Below are 27,216 nucleotides of genomic sequence, written 5' to 3'. Positions count from 1 at the left end.
GAGCCTTTAACTTGCAACTCTGACAATGGCCTCACATTCCAAATGGCTATCTTTTAATAATTTTTTTAAAATGTTTTACTTATTGTTGAGAGAGAGTATGAGTGGGAGAGGGGCAGAGAGAGAGAGGGGGACAGAGGATCCAAAGCAGGCTCTGTGCTGACGGCAGCAAGCCTGATGTAAGGCTTGAACTCATGAACCAGAAGATCATGACCTGAGCCAAAGTTGGATGCTCAATTGAGCTACCCTGGCACCCAGCAAATGGCTATCTTTTTTTTTTTTTAATCTTTATTTTTGTGAGAGAGAAAGCATGTGAGCAGGGGAGGAGCAGAGAGAGAGGGACACACAGAATCTGAAACAGGCTCCAGGCTCCGAGCTGTCAGCACAGAGCTCGACACAGGGCTCGAACCCACGAACCGTGAGATCATGACCTGAGCTGAAGTCAGATGCTCAACTGACTGAGCCACCCAGGTGCCCCATCAAATAGCTATCTTTTAAAAGGCCAAGTACATCCTGTCCACTTTTCCCAGCATTTTTCTATGTGGTTTAGTTATGCTCTATGCATAAATTATTGGCACCACAAAATTTATGAATTTGAAGCAAATATATAACATTTATGTACATTGGAGCTTTATTAAATCAAGGATAGTAATGGAAGATATAGATTTTCAAACATTTAAATTATATGTTTATTAGCAGGACAGCAAAGCTTCTATGGGCACTTTTTTTTTTTTTTTTTAAGTCAAATGAGTCTTTATTCCTAACCCTGAGTGCTCGTTCTGAATCTGGGAGCTTGGTTGGATGTATTCTAGTACCACTGACTACAAGCCTTATTGTGGCCAAGTGGGTACCAGGTAGGGGAGGTCAGAGTGGGTGGGACTCTGCCTAAGGCCATCAGCCCCTGCAAAACCAGAACGCAAGAGCTCTGCTCATGTTCCGTCAGGACTGCTATTCACCTTCAAATGGCATTGTGGCCTTATGCTCAGCTCCAAAAATATTTCATTTAGAGGAAGTAGCAACAGCTAGAGTAATAAAAATAAAAGATTAAATGTCATGACTCCGATTTTGTTTTGGCCTGTTGTCGCAGAAACTATACCATATACCTAAAACGTATGGTCTCAAAAACTCCATAGAAATCCATAATGAAATTCTCCACCTCTTGAGAAGGGTAGAGAGTCCATTAAACTATGGCTATTGTAGAAGGTTGGAGACTCTTTTCTGAAGAGTCCCCTCAATTACTCTGCCCTTAGATCCTTTTCTATCAATTTGTGTACACAGGCTAGTTCATTTTATCCTGAGATTTCTAACAATTTCATGAGGATTTAAGCTTCCTTGATTTAGCAGTAGGCAACCTCCAAATAAATTAATCTTATTACATTAATGCATCTTTTCTAACAAGCTACATGTCTCATCCACTTGTGACTTAACTGATAGACTAAGCAGTGATATTTCTTCTTCTATTGCATTAACAACATTGTTTTAAGAGACATTAATTATACGCATTTCACGGGCAGAATCTTAGAGCTGAGAGGCATCTGAAATCTAATCTACACCCCTTGTTTTCTTAAAATCCAATAAACAGCACAAAAAATATATAGATTGGACATGAAAATAGGCACTAAGCAGTATTGAGAATGGAAGTCAGTTTGAGGATATCACACACACACACACATGCACGCACCCCTAGGCATTTGGGAGGGAGAAGCTACTTAACATCAGAATTATTTTTTGTGTTCAACCTTTTAATGTGATTTTTCTAAAAGGCATTTTATACTTTTTTGTTTTGACCTGAATGTAACCATCATTTAATTTTGTTACCAGCTCAATCAATTAATACAAACAGCAAGAAGTTCATGGTGCTACATTACAATAAGACCTCTGGCCAGTCTCCCAGCTTTCTGAGTATGTGTTCACTGTCAGCTGTCACTCATCCTGTCAATGTCGGTGCCTACCTCTCTCTGAGACCTGCCCCCCCTCACCGGGTCTTCCCTCCAACTGGCTGCTCTGAACCAGTTGTGACCTCGCACTCAGCTAACTGAAGATCCCCATCAGCTTGGGGAAGTGGGCCTAAAAGTAAGAGGAAGTTCTAAGTGCAGGCCTGAGGACTCACATTCTGTGAGATCTCCTCTCGCTGATTAGAACCTACCCACCACCCCCTTCCTTTTTTATTAAGTTTCTTTTATTTTTGAAAGAGAGCACACACATGCACTCACATGCAAATGGGGAGAGGGGGGAGAGAGAGAATCCCAAGCAGGCTCCCCACTGACTGATGTGGGGCTCAAACTCACAAACCATGAGATCATGACCTGAGCTGAAGTCAGACACTTAAGCGATTGAGCCACCCAGGCACCTCTTTTCTTTCTTGTTTCTGAAAGTATGCCACTCTCTCTAGATCCTTGCTACTGGGGGAGATCTGTGGGAAATGCAGACTCTCAGGCTTCGGGGCCCAGACTCACAAATCAGAATCTGCATTTTAAGAAAACCACCACGTCCAGTGCCATGTGAGTTTTCATCTCTAAGTCCCCAAGGGAAGCTGAGGCTACTAGCCACAGGACTGGACTAGGACGGAGCTCCCTGCCTGGATGCTGGCCTTCTACCTCACTGGTACCACAGAATCACCCGGGGAACTTTGCAGAACCACACACACCTGGGCTTCCCCCTAGGACCACGGGAGGAAGGGTCTGCAGGGGCGGGGCCAAAGCATGTGCATCTTTACAAGTTTCCAGGTGCTGACAGTAAGCCCTCAGGTGGAGAGTGAGGTTGGGGTGCCCTAGATGGCCCTCGAGGAATCGCTGCCACGAGCGGTCCAGGCTGAGGCAGAGCGGGGCAGCATCAGCAGCGTGGTGGTTCTCTCCTGCCCCCAACATCCCCCCACATCGGTACAGAGGCTCACGGTGAGAGATTTCACAGACGGTGGTACATCGGGCACTCTCCGGGCTCAGGGAGGCAGAGGTCCTTTAAAAAGACCCTAAGGTGTTGGTGCTGATGTGGTCAGGAATCTCAGTCACGAGCACCGTGGCTGCTGGTGGAGTCACTAGAGGTCGCCAGCAGTCTTTCCGGCTGGCCCCCTTCACGTGACTAAAGCAGCTAAGGCCAGACCTCTGGGCCAACAGGAAGGAGAGGGCCCAGGCCATGGTTCTCCACCTTCGGACTCCTTCCCCACACAGGCACTGGGAGGACTCCTGACCTCTTATTCTCTCCGTGTTGGTCCCTTTGCGTCTGCGACTCTTTGTCTCTTCCTCTGTGTCTGTATCTGTCTCTTTCTGTCTGTGTGTGTCTCTGCATGTATATCTGTGTGTCTCTGGCTTGCTCTCACCTCACCCCTCTCTATAGGTCACTCTGTCTCAGTTCCTCTCTCTGGCTTGATCTCCTGTCATGAGGGTAAGACCCCAAACTTGGGCTCGGATGTTGGAGACTAGGGAATAAATAGCACATGCCTCATGGCAGTCCATGCTTTAAGCCGAAGCCATCAGGACCCACCCAGCTCAGGGAAGGATACCTGCGCGGCCAGCTTGCTTCCCAGTGCTCCGTGCACTGGGGTTTGGAAACTAGGCACCCAGTAACTCAGCACCAGCAACTCCCTATCTGTCATCACTTCCTGGACACTCCTTTACTTCACCGACTCTGCACTGGGGATGCTGTGGCCTGGAGTAGGTATGGAGATTCCTGAGTTCCGGGTCTAACACCCCCCTCGTGGGCAGTTCAGTCACATCCCCATTTCTAACACCTGGCTGAATCTTCCTGTACCCAGCCAGCAGGGAACTCTCACCCTGACAGGGGACAAGAGCAGCAGGAGGACTGGAGCACAGCTGGCGGACAGGATGACTGACAAAAGCCATTGCACAAGGAATGGAACTTTTGTGGTGAAGTTGATCATTTCTAATTTTCTGCTTATACTTCTAAGTGAATTAGAATCAAACTGAGCTAAATAACGGAAGGGGTCCTGTTTTCACATACATACACATGTCTTCATTTTGAATGAACATGAAGGTTTATATAATCTTAAACTGTAAGGTCAGAAATATACTTGAAATCACTCACCTGTCTTGTAATTTGCCAAACACAATCAATAAACTGAAGAAAAATAGGGGACCGGTCAGCATCTGCATGGTTGTCATTGCCATGGCCCACTCTCTGAAAAGAAATAAGAGGTTAAGCATGTTAATGCAGGCCACACTCCTCCATAGTCACTTAAAATTGCCTAGTGACAAGCATCAGGTGTCATTTGTATGTCCCAAGGCCTAACAGAATTCTTGGCACATAATAAGCACTCAACAACGTTCACTGAATTGAACTTCCATTACTCTTAGGAAACAAAATTTCAGTGTACTGTATTTTCCCATGTTGACGGTTTTATAATTTTACTTTACTGTAGTTGAGATCAAGAAGTTACAAGCAAATAGCCAGTAAACTTTTCAGTCCAAATGATGGGGTCAAGCCCAGCCACCACCACAAGGGCACAGTGTCACTGTGAGACTACCAATTAGCAGCTCATGAAGCGCATTACGACTCCATTCTCTCCACAAGCATAAAAGCAGGTTTTCCCATTTTTCAGAAATGTCATGAAGTATGAGAATCAAAATAATAATCTACAAGCTTTAACCAATTCTACAGGACTCAGAAAACCCCCAAATCTCACACTTGAAATGGTGGTGGGGAGTCCTTGCTCAAGGAAGTCCAGTATTGTATTCTGTTTGCAATTTTGAGATATACTTGACACCCAATGTTATATTTCACACCTTGTGGTAATTTTTGAACATATTAATAGATTCGTAGTAAAAGGTAAAAGGATTCCAAACATAAGTAGGACAAAAACATTGAAAATGTCAGGTTAAAAAACAGCTCCAGAATGAGCATTCTAAGAGAACGCTCAAATAATCTGATAAGTAAGCAAAAGGATAAGAAAGGAAAAGAAAAAAAAAAAAAAACATCATGAAGATACAATGCAACCAGCATAGAGAAAGTGCAAGAAACACTGGGTCTCTGAAACTGCCAGCAGGAAAGACATAAAAACAAGGAAATCCACGCCTCGCAGTTACAGCATATGGTCTTTCTTTTCTACTGGTTTGTAATTGTGGTGAAACACACATGACATCAAATTGACCATCTCAACCACGTTTAGCATACAGCTCAGTGTTGTATGAAGGACATTCACATTGCTGTGCAACCATCGCTGCCATCAATCTCCAGAACTCTTCCGTCTTCCCAATCTGAAACTCTTCCCCATTAACACTAACTCCTCCTTCCTGGCACCAACCATTCTACTTTCTGTCCCTATGAATGTGACTCGGTGACCTCTTAGGAGTGGAATCATACAGATGTCCTTTTGTGACTGGCTTCTTTCACTCAGCAGAAGGTCCTCAAGGTTCATCTGCGCTGTAGGTGTCAAATTCTTTCCTTTTTAAAGCTGAATACTACTTCCATTGTATGGACAGACCACATTCTGTTCATGCAGTCATCTGTCGGCGGACACTTGGGTTGCTTCTACACGTGCACTATCGTGAGTCATGCTGCTATAAACATGGGTGTGTAAATATCTGAGTCTCTGTTTTCACTTCTTTTGGGTCTATACCCCAAAGCAGAATTTGCTGGATCATACGGTATTTTTAATTTTTTTGAGGAACTGCCATACTGTTTTCCATAGCAGCTGCATCAACTGCCTTATTTCTGCACTTCTCCTTTACAGAAATAACTTGTAGAGCCTGCTCTTCAGTATTTAAGGCACCTTGGGAACAGTTTGGCGTGACCGCTCACAATTTAAGATTCATCCTTCTACTAGGCATTTATTGAATTCCTATGGTGGATGCAAGGCATCTTGCCTGGCCCTTGGAATTTCAGCAAGTTTCACGGTGTCCAGTAGAGGCCAGGCTCTTGGCTACACACCTGATGCACCAAGACAAATGAGATGCAGTACTTGTGCTAAATGAGTAATTCCCTCGTGGTCTAGTTGAGAGAAAGACCTGTAAATAACAAGGGCAATAAAATGTTCTAAGGGTTTCCAAGTCTGTGATGGGTATCCGGGGGCCACAAAGGAACAAGTGGCCAACGTAGGATGGGGTAGAGAGGGGACAAGGAAGGAAAGTCACAGTCACGGGGGAGGTGTCATTTGAGATAAACCATGAAGGATGGAAGGAGGTGCCTGCTTTCCGGCTGGCCAGAGGTGCATTATAGCAGAAGCAGTGGGAACATGGAGGGGGGGATGCCAAGGGCACCGTAAGTAGCTGGACATGAGGAAAGGTGGAAGGGGGTGGGTTGGGGGGTAAAACAAGGCTAGTAAGGTGGACCAGACCAGATCACCAAGGGCCTCAAATGTTGAGCTGAGGAGTTTGCCCACAACCCCACAGGCCACGGGAGGGCTCGGAGAGATTCACAGTGGGCAGCAGCAGATGGGCTTCTTGGAACACTCCATCTGGCTGTAGCAAGGACAAGGATTGGAAGGGGACAAAGGTGATAGAGAAACTAGTTAGGCTGCCATCATAGCCCCAAGGGAGATGGGCAGGGTAGAAGGAAGGGGGCATCAGTGGCACTGAGGACATGGCAGACTGGAAATACACATATTTAAAGATGAGTGACCAGTCGGGATCACTAAGGTATTAAGCATGCAGAGAAAAGAGAAATGATCTGAGAACTGAGCCCCAGGCCTGCCTCCCAACACCACGATGCTGGGGAGAGAAGGAGGACCAGAAGACTAGAGGAAATTCAAAAGGCTATAGAGACCTAGAAGCCAAGGGAAGAAAAACAGTTTCCAGAAGAAGGGAAGAACCAACAGCCTCCAGTGCACAGGCCAAATAAGAGAAGGACTTGGCAAAGTGGCAGTCATCAGTGGTGGTGACAAGCAGCTTCGGGCTGGAGTGGGTGTTGTGAGGAGAAAGCCTGGTGAAGTGAGTTCAACACAGCCTGAAAGGAAACAGCAGTAGTGGGTACAGACTACAGCTGTGAGGGGCTTTGTTGCAGAGGGGGCAGGTATCTGTTGTGACAGATGGAGGGGGAAGTCGGGTCAAGAGAGGGATAAATAGTGGCAGGTTTCTAGACCAGTAGGACCCCTCTAGGCAAGAGGGGAAATGGAGGCAGGTCGGTGGCAGGTTAGAGAGTGGTCTGGGAAAATGTCCAGGAGGTAGAAGATGGAACAGGGGGGCAAGGACAGAAGTGGGCCTCAGACAGGAGCTTAGACAGAACTCAAGGGAAGGGAGAGTAGAGGGAGGCAGCAAGAAGGTGGCTGCAGGATGGAAACTACTGTGTGGATGCCGGTTCAACCCTCAATGGTTGGGTGACCTCGGTCAGATAACTCCTACTCCTGAAATGTCAGTTCCCTCCAACTGCCAGTTATAGCAGCTGCCGCTCAGGGTCATTATAGGATTGAAGCAGATGATACGTGCCACAGTGCTGGATACACAGTGCCGCTCAGTAAAGTGAAGCCATTAACAATCCTAGGATCTCACTACCATCGCGAACCCCAGCGTCAGCAAGTAGGGATGGGAGAATGTGTGCACGTGCCCTGACGCGTGCTGTGCAGGGCCGCTACTGGAGTCTCAGTAGGTGGCATTTAGCACTGCCCACCTAGTCAAGGGCCCCTGCTGGCCTCCTGTCTTCCAGGACACACGGTGTGGAGAGGAAAGGTGGAACAGAATGCCCTGGGAGCCTTCAGAGATGGTCAGATGCAAACATTGGGGAAAACTCCACACTCTCTCCTCTCCCAGGGAGAAGGAACAAAGGAGTTCGCGATAATGTTTAAAATAAGCACAGGATCTAAAAGGTACCCAGCACGGGCCAGGCCCTGTCTGAGCACCTAATGTACACAAACTCCCCTCCTCTGTACAACACTCCACTTCGAGAAGGGAACCAAGGCGCAGACAGGGAAGGCATGTAGCTGAGGACCAGACAACAGCCCCCAAAGGGCATGTGGCTCAAAGCCTGTGGAACTTCCTTTCCCTCTCCTCGTGGACAGTGCACTTGGTACCCCGTGGTGGGAGCCACTGAAGCTCTCCACTGCTCGTCCTGCTTTCTAGAAGTGGATCTGAATGTGGCTTCAGGGAGTTTTCCAATGCACAGTTAAGATGAATTCCCAATGGCTTAAGGCCCGAGAAGGACAAGGAACAGCCATTTGGACTAAAGCACAAAAATATGTACCAGATGATGGGGGCACCCAGTTGGCTCAGTCAGTTAAGCATCCAACTTCGGCTCAGGTCAGGATCTCACAGTTCATGGGATCGAGCCCCGCGTCAGGGTCCATGGTGACAGTTCAGAGCCAGTTTCAGATCCTCTGTCCCCCTTTCTCTCTGCCCCTCTCCCACTTGAGCTCTCACTCTTAAAATAAACAAACTTAAAAACAAAAGAACACCTACCAGATGACCCAGTAATTCCACTAAAAGGGATATACCCAAGTGTGAAAGCAGGCTGTTATGGGCTGAATTTTGTACTGCCCCAGTTCCTGTCTTGAAGTCCTAACCCCCAGGGCCTCAGAATGTGACTATATGTGGAGATAGGGTCCGTAAAGAGGTGATTAAAGGGAGGTGGGAGGGTAGGCCCTAATCCAATCTGACTGGTGTCCTTCTAAGGAGAGGAAATTTGGACACAGAGAGAGACACCAGGGAGGTGCACACAGAGGAAAGGCCACATGGAGACAGAGTGAGAACACGGCCACTTACAAGCCAAGAAGAGGGGGCTCAGGAGAAACCAACCCTACCAGAACCTTGACCTCGGACTTCTGGCCTCCAGAACTGTGAGACAATACATTTCTATTGTCTAAGCTACTCAGTTTGTGGTACTGTGTATGGCAAAAACTTGTAGGCCAATGTTCATAGCAGCATTATTCACAATAGCGTACTGCTGGAAATAATTCAAGCATCCACCAACATAAATGAATAAACAAAATGTGGTCTATCTATATAAGGGAATTCTATTCAGCTATGAAAAGGAATGAAATTTTTACATAGGCTAGAATATGGATAAGCCTTAAAACCAGTGTGTTTAATGAAATAAGCCAGTCACAGAAAAACAAATATTATAGGATTCCACTTATATGAGGTACGTAGAACAGGCAAATTCAGAAAGATAGAAAGCAGGTTAGTGATTGTCAGGGGCTGGGGGAGAAGGGAGATGAGAAGTGACTACTTAATGGGGTGGAGAAATGTTCTGGAACTAGACAGAAGTAGGGGTTGCACAACGTTGTGAATGTACTAAATGCCACTGAGCTGTATGCCTGAAGACGGCTAATTCTGTTATATGAATTTTGCCTCATTTATATAAAAAAAAAAACACACCTACACCAAAAAAAATTCTAAAAACCAGAGTGCCCTACCAAAAAACATACAATGCTGAGGGGCCCATCGTCTTCCATTATGGTGACTCGGGTCAGACACAGAGAACCCACACGTGTGTATATGTGTGTGTGTGTAGATGTGTGGTGTGTGTGATACGCACATGCATGGGAAAGAACAGTCAAGCACATACCTCACTGTCTCAACTTACCAGGGCAAACCTATGTCCGAAGCTTATCCACTCCTTTTCTATGAGAGCCTCGAAGCCTTTAATGGTGCGGTAATAACTGTCCAACATCAGCATAGCCAGAGAGGTCAGCTGGGCTGTTCGGTCCCAACCATCGCTGCAATGCACCACCACCGAAGTTTTCCCAGATTCTATCTTATCAGCAATTCTTACTGCCCCAGCAAGAAGCATCTTCAGAAAAGAAGGCACATTAGAGCAGGCTACATTTAATTTCTAGGACAGCATTTAATTTCCAGGACTGTGAAGAATGCTAGAAGTTCAGGTCAATAAACCAAACAATGCAATCAACTGAGGATCACTCGGAAACAGTAACATTGGGGGTGGGGAACACCTTACATGAAGAAAAATGACAGCAGTAAATACAGTCCTTTTTTTTTTTTTTTTTTAATTTTTTTTTCAACGTTTTATTTATTTTTGGGACAGAGAGAGACAGAGCATGAACGGGGGAGGGGCAGAGAGAGAGGGAGACACAGAATCGGAAACAGGCTCCAGGCTCTGAGCCATCAGCCCAGAGCCCGACGCGGGGCTCGAACTCACGGACCGCGAGATCGTGACCTGGCTGAAGTTGGACGCTTAACCGACTGCGCCACCCAGGCGCCCCAATACAGTCCTTTTTTAAAGGGCCACAAAGGTCTTTAAAAACCTGATCTGAGGGGCGCCTGGGTGGCGCAGTCGGTTAAGCGTCCGACTTCAGCCAGGTCACGATCTCGCGGTCCGTGAGTTCGAGCCCTGCGTCGGGCTCTGGGCTGATGGCTCAGAGCCTGGAGCCTGTTTCTGATCTTGTCTCCCTCTCTCTCTGCCCCTCCCCTGTTCATGCTCTGTCTCTCTCTGTCCCAAAAATAAATAAACGTTGAAAAAAAAAAATTAAAAAAAAAAAAAAAAACCTGATCTGAGGCAAGCATTATCCCTTTTTATGTCACAGAAGCCCTCCAACAAAGACCACCGTCTGGATACTGCCCGTGGAAACTGTGACAGCAAAGATGTGCTTATTTCCAGTGTTGAGAAACCACGTGGATGACCAGATTTATGGCAGGTACAGAGAGAAATCTTAACCAGAAAGCGTGTAAAGGACCAGCCCGCTTTACCCTTATATACTCCAGCCAGTGCGTCCCATCCACGTTGGAGAGCCACCGTGCCTCATCGATCGAGGGGTACACGATCTCTTTCAGTTTACGCAGGGACTCTCTCATCACGTGAATGTTGTGGATCTCCAAGAACACGAGCTCCGCATTGGGGTAAGCACTTTCACTTTCGTATCCTCCACCCTTGGCCTGTGAAAAACAAAAGATACATCAATTCATCTGAGTTCCCAGTTCTAGTCTTTCTAGTGCTATCACACGGAGAGCACTAAAGAAGCGACAAACTCATCTCTTTGTAATCAGCCTGCCAATCCTCGCGGGACTCTCCCCTGGCTGCTGGAACACAGTACCCCAAACTACGGGGCTTAACACAACAGAAATGTCCTCTCACGGTTTGGAGCCCAAATCAAGGTTCTGGCAGGGCTGTGCTCCCTCAGAACCCTCTTGGGGCAGAGTCTTTGCATCTTCCAGGTTCTGGTTGCCCCAGGTGTTCTGGTTTATAGACAATCACTCGAATCTCTGCCTCATCGTCCCATGGCATTCCCCTTGGGTCTGTCTCTCCTCTTCTACTAAGGACTCCCACTCAGACTGGATTAGGACCCACCTGTGAATGAGGCCACATTCACAGGTACCAGGAGTTAGGGCCTCAGCATATTTTTTTATGGAGACACGATTCAACCCATAACAATCGTCCATCACCCGTCATCAGTTTCTAAGCCATTAACAACTGGATCCTACTCTAGGTAAGTTAGATTTTTAAGGGTTCTCTTAGTGCTATCTGTCTGAACAGAGGAAGGTTGTACTACCGCAACATTTCTGTATAATCAAACTATTTGTAAATCTCAAAACAGGGAAGTTTACGCCACTGAAAGGAGAATGCAAATGAAACAAAAGTGGGGGATATGGCTGGCTCTTTGGTAATCTCCTAACAAAATCTGGCCTATAGTTAGCTTATATTCAACATTCAAAATCCATCCATGATGGGAATGTCGAGATATTGAAACCTTAATATATTGCCGGTGGGAATTAAAACTGTGCAGTCTCTGTGGGAAAAAGCTTGGTGGCTCCTCAAATTTAAACACAGAATTACCACGTAACACAGCGGTTCCACTCCCAACAAAAACCTGTACATGAAACACCACAGCGGCGCTATTCACCATAGCCAAAGACTGGAAGCAAGCCAAATGTGCATCAGTGGATGAATGGATCAACAAAAGGTGGTCTCTGCATACTGTGGAACATCACACAGCGACACAGAGGAATGAAGTACCTTAAAAACATTACACTGACTGAAAGAATCCGGGCCCCAAAGACCACATATTGTAGGATTCCATTTATATGAAAGGTCCAAAACAAGGAAATCTATACAGACAGGAAGTCAATACGCAGTTGACAGGGGCTGGGGGGAGGGGAGAATGGGCAGCAGCTGCCAGTGGGCACAGGGTTTCTATTCGGGTCTATGAAAGCATTCTGGGGTTAGACAGTGGGGACTGTCACACAAAACTGTGACTATTATCAGAAGTCATTGAATTGTGAACTCTGGAATGGTTAAAATAGCCTGAGTAACAGTATAGGAACTTTATCTCCGAAACACATCATAAGTGCATCTGTGAACCCAAAGACCACATTCTTCAGTTAGGCTCCAACCACCATCTGAGCAGGTATTACGCCTGGCCTGGAGCGAAATGCTGGGGTGACAATTATGAACAAGCAGAGACCCTGGTCCTCCAGGCACTCAAAATCCAGCAGGGTACGCAGGTGAGGAGAGGGCACATGCAGCACAGGGGGGCAAGTCCTTTGCTGCAGGAGAGAACAGGGTATACTGGGCATGCACGGCCAGGCCCGGGAGGCTCCCAGGGGGACAGAAGAAAACACAAGTCAGGAAAGCTTTGCCGTGTGGAGGAAGGTCAAGAATACACAGGGCAGAGGGGCTATGGTGTGTGGATGCCCAGAGATGGGGGAGGACACGGCTTCCCGAGATGCAGGCAAGTTCAGCTGAGAGGACCCCATGGCAGTGGTGAGAGCAGTGTGAGATACGGCCCAGGACCAGATGGCGTTGGCAAGGGGAGGGCCAGACTGCACACAAGTGTGGGGAGGGTACCACCAGACTTGCACTGTGGAGTCCACACTGACTGCGCTGGGTGGAAGGGCCTGGAGGGGGCTGGGACCCCCACGGGTAGACCAGCTCAGAGATGGGCACTCACGTGGCTGAGAGAATCCCGGTGCAAGCAGCAGGGCAGACAGATGCACCCGACTGGAGATATTTAGGGGGCAACAGAAGTAAGTAGGACATGAGGAGGCCGGGACACCGATGGCTCCAGGCTGGGTGACCCAAGAGTTGGTGGAACCATTTCCTGAGATACAGACTATTACAGAACAGATCAAGCATTCAGCTGTGTGTGTAGTGAGCGTAAGATGCCTGGGAGAAATGTAAGTAGAAGAGTCTGTGGGCAGCAGGTCTGGAGCTCAGAAGACAGGTCTGAGCTGTGGCCAGCAATTCAAAGTCACGGGCATTTGCAGGATACTGGAGGACAGAGGACTGGCATGTTTAAGGACATGCATCCAAGGACAGCATGTAAGTGAAGACAGAAGCATAGGCCAGAAGCCTGAAGAAGGCCAACATTTAAGGCACATAAAACAAAAGGGATGGAGAAGAGCAGCCAGAGACCAGAGGAAAAAGAAAAAGAGAACAAGTACTGAACTACGTCAAAAGGTTGAGAAGGCAAGGAAAATAAGAACTGGAAAATATGCACTGGATTTCGTGATGAGGAAGTACTGGGTGAGCACAGAGATGGGATGAGCTAGTCTCACGGCGTGAGGGGCAAGTGAGCGATGGGGCAGCAAGAAAACCCCTCCGAGAGGTCCATGTGTAAAGGGCAAGAAAATGGCAGTGCCAGCTGGAAGGGGACAGTGACAGTGGTTGGAGAGAGAGCTTATCTGTGTAGATGGGAAAGGCTTCATGGCAAGGAGGGCAGAGAGGAAGGCACCCCTCCACCATTACAGGAGGCTTCCATGGTTGGCAGTACAAGGTAGTTTCTGGATACGGTGGCAGGAGGGGAGAGTGGTCCTGAGGGTTGGTTTGTCCTCTGTGCAGAAGGGCAAGGTTAGGGGGCGCCTGGGTGGCTCAGTCAGTTAAGCGTCCGACTTCGGCTCAGGTCATGATCTCGCAGTTCGTGTGTTCGAGCCCTGGGTCGAACTGTCTGTGTGGACAGCTCAGAGCCTGGAGCCTCCTTTCAGAGTCTGCGTCTCCCTCTCTCTCTGCCCCTCCCCCGCTCACCCTCTGTCTCTCTCAAAAATAAATAAAAATGTTAAAAAATAAAAAAAAAGAAGAAGGGCAAGGTTAGCTGCCGAGGATGAATGGGGTGGGGCAGGGTCATATATTAGAAAAGAGTCAAAAAGGGGCTGAAGTGGTCTCTGGAGAGCCTAGGGGATCCGGAGGAGGGACTTCCAAGCACCACCAAGGGCCTCAGAGGCTGGAGAATTCCAGCGTGAATCTGGAGTGGTTCCAACCTGCACATTGTGAGCCTCTGTTCTCACGGCACTTTCGGCAGTCTGGGGTGCCGGCAGGACAAAGACGGGCAGGAGAACTGAACTGGGCCGGGTGGGGTGCCAAAGGGCTAGTGGGCCAAAGGTGTTGGCCGGAGGACAGAAGGCAGACAGCCTAAGGAGGCCAGGGCTGAGAGGGAGCCAGGAGGCTCTAGGGACAGGCTGTGGAACAACCTGGCACAAGAGGCTGAGGTCCGAGAAGACAGGCTGCATCTAAAAACTCAGAAGGCAAGTCGTTCCGGGGAAGACAGGACTGCAGGTGGCTGGCTGAAAGCCCAGACACGGACATGGGAGCAGGTGCTAAGTAGGAGATAAAGTTTGCAAGTGGCAAATGTGACTGGCAGGAAAAGAATTTCATATATTTGGATGCCAGCTATACTTCAGGTTATTCCACAGAATTATAGGAGACGCTTTTGCTTCAAGGAAACACTTTGGAACACCCACTATGGACAAAGCAGTCTGGAGCACAGCCCTGCCTCTATGACATAATCATCTTTTCTTAAAAAAATAACCTAAGCATCCAATGAAAACACTGCCGATTAAGGTAGTAACAGCATAGAATGGAGGTTAAAGGCGCAGGCTTCGGCGGTAGGGGAAATGGGCTTGTAATCCCAGCTCTGCCACCCAGATGGTTACAGGGTCCTCCTCATCTCTCTGCACCCCAACTTTCCCACCTGTGAAACCTTCAAAGCACCGCTATGCAAATTAAATGCCAATTAAATGAAGTAAAACCAGTTATAGTAATGCTAATCCACGCAAGGCTTAGTGCCTCCCGCCCCACAAGATTCTCAAGCACTACGAAGTGATGACCTCACCGAGCACTTTCCATGTTCGTAGCCCTGTGCCAGGTGGAGGTACTGGACCCAGTCCCCGCCTGACAGAGCCCAGAGGCCCAGGGAGGCCACTCTGTGAGGTGGTGTGCTGGGCTCAAGCTTATCCAGCACTTCAGCACGGAGGAAGCACGTGCTAAGGAGGACAACCAGAGAAGCTTTTTAAAGGCAATTTGTTGCCCAGAAACCGATTACTAAAGACACAAATAAGACAAATGAAAATCAGGAAATGGGCTTATGGAAGAAAACGGACACAGAGAACAGGCATCTGGAGGTCTTGACATGGAAAGGGAGGGAGGCTGAGAAGGGGTCCCACCTGTACCCCAGAACAAACAGGGGGAGGGGTTTCAGAGCATTCTGGAAGACCAGACTTTGCTGACCAGACCTCCCTGTATAGGGCAAAGCAGGGTTCTGGGGAGAAGCCGGAGATGTTGGGACGCTGTTACCCACCGGCCCCAAGGCCAAGCTGACAGCAGTGGCGGCAGCGTCATCCCCAGCCCTCACGAGAAAGAGAAACACACACACCCCTGGGGAGCAGCCAGCTGAAGGATGGACTCAAGTTTCTCTGATTTCAGACCAGCTGGCCCACACTTGGTGATGGCCTAGCAGGCCGTCAGCCCAACCGTCTGCCCATCCTCCTCAGCAGGGAGGGCTCCTGCGTGACAGACCGGAAGCCTCCTAGAGGGCAGGCAACTGCCAAAGGCCAAAGGCATGAAGTGGCGGGACAGGGTCCCCACACCCTGAGACTGCAGAGTCCACACATCTCTCTCCAGGTGTGGGCTGCGTATTTGCATCCCCCAAATCCATGCACTGAAGCCCTAATCCTCAAAATGATGGTGTGAGAAGGTGTGGCCTTTGGGAGGGGATCGGGTGGTGAGGGGGGAGCCCTCATGAAGGCATCAGTGCTCTTTTCAGAGACAGAAAAGAGAGTGCCTCTTTCTACTCTCGGCAGTGTGAAGACACAGCGAAAAGGTGGCTATCTACAAGTCAGGCAGATACTGAGTCTGCTATTACCATGAGGTTGGACTTCCCAGAATCCAGGGCTGTGAGAGAAGAAATGTCTGTTCTTCATAGGCCACCCAGCCTACAATATTTTGTTGGAGCACTCTAAGCTAAGACTCCTCTCACTCCCAGTTCTCCTGCTGGACACTCCTCCTCTCCTGGCATCTAGGACGGGCCGCTCCCTCCCTCCTTGGGGTCTCCTCCCACCACTTGAAACACCCCTCCCTCCCTTAATCCATCTCCTGTCCTCCACAGATGGCTCGCACAACCTGGACTCCTTTGGTGGCCTCACCCCTGCCCGCCCCCAGCCTGTAACCACCACCTAGCATGCTACTGGGCCCGAACCCTAACGTTCAACCTGACCTTTCACTGAGCTCCACAGCATTCTCTTCCCCACACAGGCTCCGCAAATCCAACAGTTAAAACTAAATTCCTTCCCCCCATTTTCACTCTCTCAAGAAACAATCAGACTTCAAAACCCTTTGGTGACATCACAGTGGTTCCACAATGGAGTCTGGACTTTTGAAATTAACATACAACGTGACCTGTCATCGGATCCCCTACATGGCAACTATCCACTGAGAGATGAACCCAACCTGATCCACCCGACCCCTCGTTCCAGCCATGGAGCAGCTATTGTGTCCTAGCTGGGTTCTGGGGGTCCTCACAACAGTCCCTTCCCTGCCACCATGGACCCAACAGCCCAGCTGCTAGCTATGCACTGAGTGAGGAAGTGCTACCGTGCTCAGAGCTACAAAATGTGCCAGGTGCCACAGCGCAGGGGGAGCTCCGCTCATCTGGAAAGACCTCCCCGACGAAGTGACACTTGAGGTGTCATCTCAAGGATGGGGGAGTGCTTAGCTGTGGGGGCGAAGGCTCTGAGGGGACACTGGGACCCGCTATGGGAACTGAAAGCAGCAGCACACAGGGGGGATGTGGCCCTGGGAGCTGTGGAGATAGCAAGGAAGGGCCGGGCTGGGGGAGGGCTTTCAAGGCCCCGTTCAGGAAGTAGATGTCGCTGCCTCCACGCGCTGAGACTGTGCGAGACACTGAGAGCCAGACACTGAGAAGATCACTCTGGCCATGATATGGACACCACACTGCAGGGAACCCCTACACAACACTCGCAAACCACATCTCGCAGCATACGAAGGAGATTGGACACCATGACCGAGGGGGATTGACTCCAGGAATGTAAGGGGGTTGTACGAGTTTCCTAGGGCTGCACCAACAAGGTACCACAAAGTAGGGGGCACAAAACAACACAGACTTATTCCCTCACACTTCCAGAGGCTAGAGGTCCGAGATCAACGTGTGTGGCAAGCTTGCTTCCCTCCGGAGGCTCTGAGGGACACTGTTGCACACCTTGCTCCGGGCTTTTGGTGGCAATGCTTGGTGCCACTCGGCATGCAGCTGCGGTGCTCCCATCTCTGTTCAGTCATCACATGGCCACCTTCCCTGTCTGTGTCTGTCTCTATGTGGCCTTCTTACAAGGATGCCAGTCAGTGGATTTAGGCCCCCCCCTCCTCCAGTATGACCTCATCTTCATTAATTGCATATACAAAGACCTTATTTCCAAATAAGGTCACATTCGGAGGTTCCAAATGAACATGAACTTTTGGGTGACACTATTCAACCCACTACAATGGTCAATATACAAAAGCCAGTCAGCGTAATACACCAGAGTACTAAAATGAAGGAAAAAAAAAAAAAAAAACCACTATCATCTCGATACAGGAAAGGCCTTTGAAAATCCAATACCTTTCGTGATAAAACTACTCAAACAACTAACAACAAAAAGGAAGTTCCTTAACCCAGTTAAGGGCATGATGAAAAACCCACAGCTGATATACCCAATGGTGAAAGACTGAAAGCTTTCCCCCTAAGATGAGGAACAAGACAAGGCTGACTACGTGCACCCCTTCTATCCAACATGGTACTAGATAGAGGTTCTTGCCGGGAAATTAGGCACGAAGAAGAAATAAAAGGCATCCAGATCGGAAAGGAAGAAGTAAAGCATCTCTGCTTGCAGGTGACATGATATTACATGCAGAAGAGTTAACCAGGACCTAGACAGATAAATGTCCTTGCTCACTTCTGAGACACCACACCACTACAGTTAAAATCATCGTAGACATGCAGTTTGCTGTCCTGCTTCCGTGTCTTCCACGTGACATCACACACAGCGGGCCACCCTTGCTCTCTTGGATGTTTAGAAGAGTGCCTCTGTGAGTACAGAGTTTCTCGGCCTTCTCGTTGTGCTGGGATAGTGCTGCGACATCACAGACAGGTAGAAAGATGGACGGGGTTAACGACGCACCAGTTAAGGGAGCATGGGGAGCTAATTATGAATGACCCCCTGTGGGAGGCTGAAAAACACTCCCTCCCACCCCCGGATATCTACATCAAATCCTGGGTGATTGTGAACGTGACCTCTTTTAGAAAAAGGGTCTTTGACTCATAAAGTCAAGGATCTTGAGATGAAGAGACCATCTGGATTATCTTGGGCGAACCCTAAAAGCCATCAAAGGTACCCTCAGAAGAGAGAGGGGGGAAGACACAGACACGTGGATGAGAAGCCCCTGTAGAGAGCCGAGGGAGAGATGGATGCACTGTGGCTACACACACAGAGCAACCTCCAGGGGCTGGAAGGGGCAAGGAACAGAGTCTCCTCTGAAGCCCTTAAGAGGGATCACAGCCCCGACAGATTGCAGACTTCTGTCCTCTTGGACTGTGAGAGAAGAAACTTGTGTTGTTGTAAGCCACCCAGTTGTTTGCGCTAATTTGCACAGGGCCGAGGGCAACTCCTCTCCTGCCCATCTCCTTCCTCAGCCCGTTCCTCTGCCAGTCTTGTCCATATCCATAACTGGCACCACCAGTCATCCACCCCCCCCCCCCCGGCCACACAACTGGGTTGGCAAGCTCATGGGCATCACGTACTGTGGCTGCTACACACATCGTTCTCAGTTTTCATGCTTACACACCCTATGCCACTCACTACGTCTCCCATCTTGGAGAAGACGCGCCTGGGGCTTACAGCGAGGTCAGAAACCTGGCCAGGATGCAAGGGCACCAAGGGCAGAGCCTGGAGGAAAAGCCAAGCAGAATGGATTGGGAAGCCAAGGGTTCTCATGGCCCCACCTCTCAGGCCAATTTGGACACACTGAAGCCATTACCTGGGGGATGGCTGAGCAAAGATGTCAACCAGGCAAGTGGATGGAAATGCTATCACGACTTCAGGAGGGATCAGGGTGAGATGGAAATCTGGGTGTCAAATTCAACATACAGAGGGTGTCTGGAGTCACGGCATTGGAGAAAATGGCCCCGGGGAGATGGTGAAAAGTACAAAAGAGGAGCCCGTATGGAGTTCAGGAAGCACCACCATTTGGAGGTTGGGAACGGGGGGAGGGGCTAGTGAAGGAGACTGGGCAGGCCAGGCTGGAGAGAGATCTGAGGGCCGAGATGTCACGAAGGCCAAGCGGACAGAGCATTTTACTCTGAGGTCAGGAATGGGGATGGCTAACATGAACCCAAATGCTCTCTCTGGGACAGGCCCTGTCCCAGGCCGTTTAGAGGACCTCCTTCACGTTGACTCCAGGAAGTAGGCGTACCACCAGTCTCATTTTAGAGACGAGGCAATTGTGGTCTAGAGGGATAAAGTCGCTGCCAGGGTCATGAAGCAAATAACCGTGCTCCTTTGACCCTCCCTCAGAGCACGCTTTATGTTCTCCATGTCACACTGGATGCCACTTGGCACACTACGTGATTGCTTGCTCAGTGTCTCTCCCCAGTGCCTAGCAAGCCCTGACACACAGCAGGCACCCAAGGACTGAGGGAAAATGCCATGTCCGATGCCCTGTTTGACCTACAAAGGAGAAGGTAATGGCTTCTCTCAAGAGTGAGCAGAGGAGGCATGAGGTAGGGGTTTTGGAGATCATGGTCAATGACAGAATAATCACCGTAGCAAGAACCGGCACAGACACTCCCAAGCACTGCTGAGGGGACACAGGCTGGGCATGGGGTTGGTGACCACACCCTCAGACCTCTTCCTTTGTGCCAGTCTCATGAGCGACGTGCTCTGCAACACTGTTAGATAGGGACCCGCGCCCGTCTCTTCTTACCTACCACAAAAGCCACTCAAATGCCTCCTACTCCGTGAAGCCTTGTCCAACTTCACAAGCAGGGCTAGCCAGGCCTTCTCCTGGCCCCCCTGCATGTTGAGCTGACACCTCCTATGATACAGCACCTCGCCTGGTCCACCTTCGTATTCCCCAGCACCTGGCCCTAGTAGGTGCTCATTACACGTCTGTTACCCAAGCGTCATTTCACAAGTAAGCATGAGACGGTAAGGCTGTCGCCACCTTCCGGATCCCTGAAAGCACTTACAGAGAGGGCCAAGTCCTCTGACTGCCAGATGCACACCTGCAGTAACACACTGTTAGAAAGTCATTCTTGGGCAACAGAAATGACGCGGTTGAGAGCCTTCCCTACTTGGAGGCCAGGTGCTGGAGGCGTGGTCTCATAGCTGTGCCTGGGTATGAAGGATCCTGCCCCCTTTGGCTGGTGGGGATCAAATGGCAGCTGTGTGCAGATGCCACTGCCGCATATGATTTACGGAAACTTTGTGTATTTGCCCGGTTGTACACAGGTGACCGTGTTCTAACAGAGACCACATATGTCACACGTTAAAGGGACTTCCAACGGCCTCACCATCATTTCACTAAAACTTGATTCTTTAGGTGGTAATTCGCTTTCTGGGTCTTTGCTGACCTAGTGGAGCAGACAGGATTGTGGAGAAGCCATGGATTGTGGAGAAGCCATGAAAGAGACCCCACATGTAGGCCCACAGGCCATATAGCAGGGACGAACAGCAATGGGCTCCTCCAATGGAGCCCACCTTCAGGTGGGGAGGAACTCAGCAGTCTAACTGAACCGCAAAACAATCTATGGCCACTGCATTAAGAAAAGATCCGCTGTTTCTGCAACTTTGTTGAGAGTGTACCTTGTTGGTATCAGCGACGCTGTTTTGTCGGGCATCGAAGATAATAAGTTTGTGAGACTGTGCATTAGCATCCATTATTGTTTGCAAGTATTTTTCATCTTCTTTGCAGCGTTTATCATTGGGACCCACAAGTGGCTGGCTGCAACGGGTAATCGTTGCCTGACTTTCTGGATGAATCCATGATAACACCTGGTGTTTATAAGCAACAAACATTAGTACAGTTCCCCTGATCACCTTGATTCCCCTGTCCCCTGATCACCATGCCTTAAAAATAAGTTCTCTCTTCAAGCACAGCTTCTTCTGCGTACTTTTCTCAAACATGATGAGTAAAACCAAGCACAGCATGATAGTGGCCATGGAACTCACTGTTTTTGAGTCAGGTTGGAATGAGTCTGACTCGATAAGCTCCAAAAATCCCCATCCACCACTAAAATTGTATTCTACGAGAAACAAACTAAGTCAAACTATAACTAATGTCAAGCCCCACTCCTATTTGAATGATTAGTTTTATTTTGTCTCCTAATTTAAAAACATCTTTGTATCTTAACCATCACATATGTGGCAGGATGAGGGCAAAGTGAAGACGGTCCCTTACAGGATCTGAAACTATGCCCCCAAACCTCCCATTTTCCTTAAGCAGCCAAGAGACTCGAGATTATACCTGACCACAAATGCTAAGTTCAAAAACGTTCACTCCCTCCTTGATTATGGTGAGAGGGTCACGGGTGTATACATATGTTCGATCTCATCAAGCTGTACATGTGCAGGTTTTTGTGTATCAATTATACCTCGATAAAACTGGTTAAAACAATTCACCCCCTGCTGGCTCCTATGTCTGGTTTTGTAATCATGTCCCTGTCGTGCAGCTATAGTATTCCACTTAGCATCTAAGAAAGCGTATTTGCTCTAAGAGGACTCATGGAAACCAGAGATGCACATACTGTCAATGCAAGAGCACGCTTTCTTGCCACTCCTTCCTCATTTGCAGCTGCCTTTTGAGGTTTTTCAGCTGAGTTTTCCACTTTCTATTTTGTTCACTAGAGTTTTTCTGTCTTGTTCTTTCCATGTTAGATCTCATACAGTGTGTGTTTGTGCCTGAGTGATGATGTTTATCACTTACGGGGACTCTGCCTTTTGCTCGAAAGGCTGCCACTTTTGAAAGGTCATCATCTTTTACACTAGTTGGCACCACAATGACAGCAGGATAGGTGTCGCAGAGCTCATAGCTACTGTTCACTTTGGATATTTTCCAGCTCTCATTTGGCAAGCCCTGCAGCACGTTAGAGAAGGTGGGGGAGGGGGGGAGCAAACTTTTATACTTTCAAAAAGTACTAGGCATGAACCACATCCATTTCTTATTTTCCCCTAAAATCCATTTATAATTTGTTTTTCATTGCTACTTAAAAGTTTAAATATATATTTATCTAACATAATCCACTTCTTACCCATGTCTAAAAATGTAATGAAACAGAAGAATTTCTAAACATATTTTAAAATGGAAATTATATATTAGAATTGAATCCCATATATATATTTCTTGTTGTGTTTTCTTTTTCTTAAAAGTCTATTTATGTATTTTGAGAGAGACAGAGACAGCATGAGCAGGGGAGGAGAAAAGAGAGAGGGAGAGACAGAATCCCCAATGTGGGGCTCAAACTCACGAAACCGTGAGATCATGACTGAGCTGAAACCAGGGGTTGGACACTCAACCAAGTGAACCACCCAGGTGCCCCTCTTGTTGTGTTTTCTATATAGAATGAGGATGGTGTTGCCTTTGAAAAACCCATGGAAGTTGTTTAGGAAACAACATGTACATGAACATGTACAGAAACTTTTTACAAACATCTATAAAATAAGTAATGTAAACTACCATACCAAATATACAGTGGAGGGAAAGATTAAATGTCATGCAAACAGTTTCTTATAAGAACATCTTGAAACTGACAATGCACTGAAAACTACATAGGTATAGGAACACCACAGCATACTGATGTAGTCAGGCCACACACATCATCTAATTTAAGCCATTGGTTTGATCCTTATTCATCAACTCATCACCAGAGTATCTAATAAAACCCACCCCAACCAATTTGCTTTGTAAACCCCTGTGCTTGTACTCCACTTGGCCTCTGGAAAAAGGACAAAGAGCAGCGTAATGAAAGGTGTGGCATCGGGAGAATGAAGAGCCTACAGGCTAAGGGAGTCACATGCACAACCTGTTTCAAATGGTTTCTTCTCCGATACATTCCTAACCTCTGAGAAAAGGGAAAAAAAAGCTCCACCCACTATTTTCGGTTTGATAAGCATCATACTTTACCTGTCTCTTATATTCAGATACAGGATCATAAACTTTCCATCCGTTTATCGGAAATTTTTCTTTGTAGTTGAATGCAAAGAGAGTCTGGATACAAAAAATACAAAATATACATGTTGATATTTCTCTGCTATATCATATACCCAATACTAAAGCTCTTCATTCAGCTCATAGCTGAATAGATTAAGATTTCTACTTTAACCTATAAATTTTGAAGCAACAAGTTGGCAGTTTTCTTAATTGTTACACAGAACTGACAAATTTTAAATATCCTGGTATTAGTTACAAACAGAGAGAAATGAGATGAAAGAAACCTCTGAAAAAAAGGAAAAATTAAACATGACTTTTGGACACCCACCCCCCAAATGCATGCAAAAATGGTTTATTTGGGTGTACTTACCTGCCCATTGGAAAGAGGAAATGCGTGTTTGTTGAGGTTCTCAAATATCCCAAGTTTACTCTGTTCTTCCTGTTTATAAGCAAGTCGCAAGTTCCTCATATCCTATTAAACAATTAGCAAAACTCATTTATTCAACATTTATTGAGTATCTATGAGGCAGCCACAATGCTATAATGAGATTAATCATGTTAGATATTGCTTCTACTAACAAAAGCCAATGAACAGAAACACTCCCCACAAGATAAAAGCAACTCTGGAAACTGGAATAAACGGGGACATGTTGGGGAAATAACGCATCCAGAATGGAACCAAGAAGGTGGCTCGTGCCTGGAAGATGTGCGACCGGGTCCTGTGCACTTACTGCTAAAGCTGTGCCCCAGAATCATCAGCTTTTAGCTGCCTAAAAAGTCGATTACAGATTTTACACCATCCATACACCAGAAATGCACCAGAGGTTTCTCTCTGTACTCATAGCAAGGACTCTGTATCACATAAATACTATGTCCCTCGGTGCACTCCTTACAGAAATTATAATGCTGTTTCTCAAAATCACAGTTTCTTAAATGCCCCACCATGCAAGCTGCTGGCCGCGGGCCCGAATGCAAGCCCACAGGAGCACTCCTAGTGATGTGGCTCCGACTTTTCCCCAAGACTGCTTTGAACAGGATCCCCTGACCTTTTTAAACCTATGCCATTGATTAAACACAAAAATCTCAGTCTTCTTTAACATTACATGTAATTCGAAGATAAATATGACCACAAAGAAATTACGAGCAAGAGCAATTTGGGAAGTGATGAGGTTATTGTCGCAATGTTACTTGTAACAGAGAAGAAGGGAAAGAACTAAAATGTCCCTCAACAGGGTCTGGCTAAATAACCTATAGTACTGCTAAGGGAATACTGAAGAGATGTTAAAAACCAGAAGGAGGGGCGCCTGGATGGTTTGGTCGGTTGAGCATCCGACTTCAGCTCAGGTCATGATCTCACGGTCAGTGAGTTTGAGCCCCGTGTCGGGCTCTGTGCTGACAGCTCAGAGCCTGGAGCCTGCTTCAGATTCTGTGTCTCCCTCTCTCTCTGCCCCTTCCCTGTTCATGCTCTGTCTCTCTCTGTCTCAAAAATAAATAAACGTTGAAAAAAAAATTAAAAAAAAAAAACAACAAAAACCAGAAGCAGTTCTTTCTGTACTGATGTTGAGGGCTTGCAAGATATATTGTTAAGGGGGAAAAGAAAGGGACAGAACGGTCCATGTAATATTCTACCATCTACATTTGTAAAGACCATACATACATGCTTGTGCACCCAGGATGTGCAGGGAAGTTGGAAACAGCGGGTGCCTGCACGAGTGGAACAAGGTGGCTGGGGGTTGGGCGGACAGAGACTTACTCTTTCCTACACACACCTTTGGTACCTTTTGAATTGTGTACCACTTGTTAAAAAAGAAACAAACCCTACATCTTGCAATGCTCCCTGGCATGAGCTGAGAGGGCTGGGAGCTTGGCCCTAGGGCTGGGAGCGTGGCCCTAGTAATACTAGGCTGGAAAGCATTTTAAAGCAGCTATTAGCAAATGCTCACCACAGCCATGAAAACATCTTTAAACAGCCACAAGGCACCTGCCTAAACAATGTAACTTCCTGGTGTGCCCTCCCTCCAAGCTCCTCCCGCTACAGACGTGGTAGCTCATTGAGCTCTCTTGCTATTTAGGATTGCTGAGAGAGAAAAGCATTCTCAGCAAAGGAAAGAACACATGGCAAAGGAAAGAACAAGTGCGAAGATTCCAAAGTGGGGGGGGGGGGGCAAGGTGGACGTGAGCAGCTAAAGGAACCGGGATGGCAAGAAGGAGGGTAGGGTGGTTGGAGAGGACACTGCAGACGGTAGTCATCCAGCTCAGACACGTGGGCTTTGGGTAAATTTTCCCTCTAGCCTAAGGATGATGGCAAACTACTGGGGAGTTCTAAGAAGGGAAATGTCATGTTCCCAAAATCCAGGATCAAATCATCGCTCTGCTTTAAGTTGCACAACTGTTTCACACATCTCCGCATGTGGAACCCCGGCCTGTTCTAGAAGGGCAAATGCAATTTGGCACAGGACAGCACGGCCATGTAGTGTCCATAGGGAGTCTAGTGTGCCAGCAGATTCATGATCTGCAAGAGTAAAGGATTCTTTGAAAAAGTGGGTTCAACTGCACTCTGGGGCCAACCGGAGGGAGCTATCTTCAGAGACGTGATCGCAGCAAACAGATGGGCAGGAATGCAAACCCCGACTGTTGGAAGGGACCTTGGCAATGCTGCACAGGCTCTTTCCCAGTACTTTAGGTAGGGGCGTTAATAACGTGTGCCCCATGAGGTAAAGTATTAGGGAATAAAATATACCAGTTAAAGTGTTTCTTAAATGACCAGTCATCATTAAAGTAATCACACACATTTCTACTTAACCCAATGGAGAAAGGGTAGGAAACCAAACATAACCACGGCTCAGGTGTAAGTGCTGACACTGTGTGTTTAATCACAGAATTTATGGAATACTCCTGTTCCTTCAGGAAATCTTTGACCATCCTCTGTTTTGAAGGGTAGTGTTAAAACAACAAACTGAAAAAAACAGTATTGATCTCTGCTTTTCACTTGGTTTCTCTGAAATGTAACAAATAACACTAGCGGTTACAGGACCGCATTTATCAGAACACTTCAACAGAAAAGAAGAGGTTTACTTAGACTGCTTACATAGTGGTAAGAATTAGCCGATACAAGTTGTGAAGAGGCCCCTGTCCAGAAAACACTGGAGTTACTAACAGTAGCAGTTAGTCTCACTGCCCAAAGACCGTGAAGAATGCATCAGAAAAAGCTCCAAGCTGACCGCCCCCTCTGTTTCAGCCGTGTTTGTACAATACCTTGCACACGATCTCTATACCACAGGAATTGTCCCCGTGGCTCTGTGCTCCGATCTTCTCAACTCTGCTGATCACACCAAGGGGAACATCAAGAACAAAATTCGGGTCCTGGGTTGACAAATTAAAAGGAAGACCTATCACTGTTGGTCAGCAGCGCTTTCATACTTGAAGTATCCGCTGGGTTAAAACACACGTTTGTTTATGTCACATTTCCTCTTTGTCCCAACTACAAAACCAAAGTCTGATTTATAACCTGCTTTATGAAGTAGATGTTCAAGAGTATAACTCAATGCCTCCCACCAGGTGTAAGTGCTACTTTATTTTTTGGGGTTATTTTATTTGTTTAATGTTTATTTATTTTTGAGAGACAGAGAGAGACAGAGCCTGAGCGGGGGGAGGGCAGACAGAGGGACACACAGAATCCAAAGCAGGCTCCAGACTCTGAGCTGTCAGCACAGGGCCCGATGCAGGATTTGAACCCACAAACCGTGAGATCATGACCTGAGCTGAAGTGGGATGCTTAACCGACTGAGCCACCCAGGCACCCCTGTGACTGCTACTTTAATAGCATTTTTTCCCAGATGCACAATCTGTTTGCAAATGTGCACATGTTAAAACTTATCCTCCAGTCCTCTCAGGGTGATGGGATTTCAGGTT

At 47.6% G+C, this 27,216-nt stretch overlaps 1 protein-coding gene across 4 annotated transcripts in view; it reads right to left on the bottom strand.

The window, feature by feature from the left end:
* Window positions 1–27,216, bottom strand: part of MTMR1 (myotubularin related protein 1) — a 65,039-nt gene that overhangs the window by 12,668 nt on the left and 25,155 nt on the right. For 3 of the 4 annotated variants that reach the window (XM_047843165.1, XM_047843166.1, XM_047843169.1), the window contains 8 exons: window positions 26,560–26,667; window positions 23,675–23,776; window positions 23,278–23,361; window positions 22,081–22,230; window positions 20,961–21,149; window positions 10,587–10,772; window positions 9,466–9,672; window positions 4,039–4,131 (listed from right to left, as the gene is read on the bottom strand). In XM_047843165.1, coding sequence (XP_047699121.1) covers window positions 4,039–4,131; window positions 9,466–9,672; window positions 10,587–10,772; window positions 20,961–21,149; window positions 22,081–22,230; window positions 23,278–23,361; window positions 23,675–23,776; window positions 26,560–26,667 — 1,119 coding nt within the window. The remainder of the gene's footprint in view (window positions 1–4,038; window positions 4,132–9,465; window positions 9,673–10,586; window positions 10,773–20,960; window positions 21,150–22,080; window positions 22,231–23,277; window positions 23,362–23,674; window positions 23,777–26,559; window positions 26,668–27,216) is intronic. The other variant, XM_047843168.1, reaches the window with a different exon arrangement.

This window comes from Prionailurus viverrinus, chromosome X (genome assembly GCF_022837055.1).
Source record: "Prionailurus viverrinus isolate Anna chromosome X, UM_Priviv_1.0, whole genome shotgun sequence".
Taxonomy (NCBI): domain Eukaryota; kingdom Metazoa; phylum Chordata; class Mammalia; order Carnivora; family Felidae; genus Prionailurus; species Prionailurus viverrinus.
This window is presented reverse-complemented; position numbering and strand designations above follow the sequence as displayed.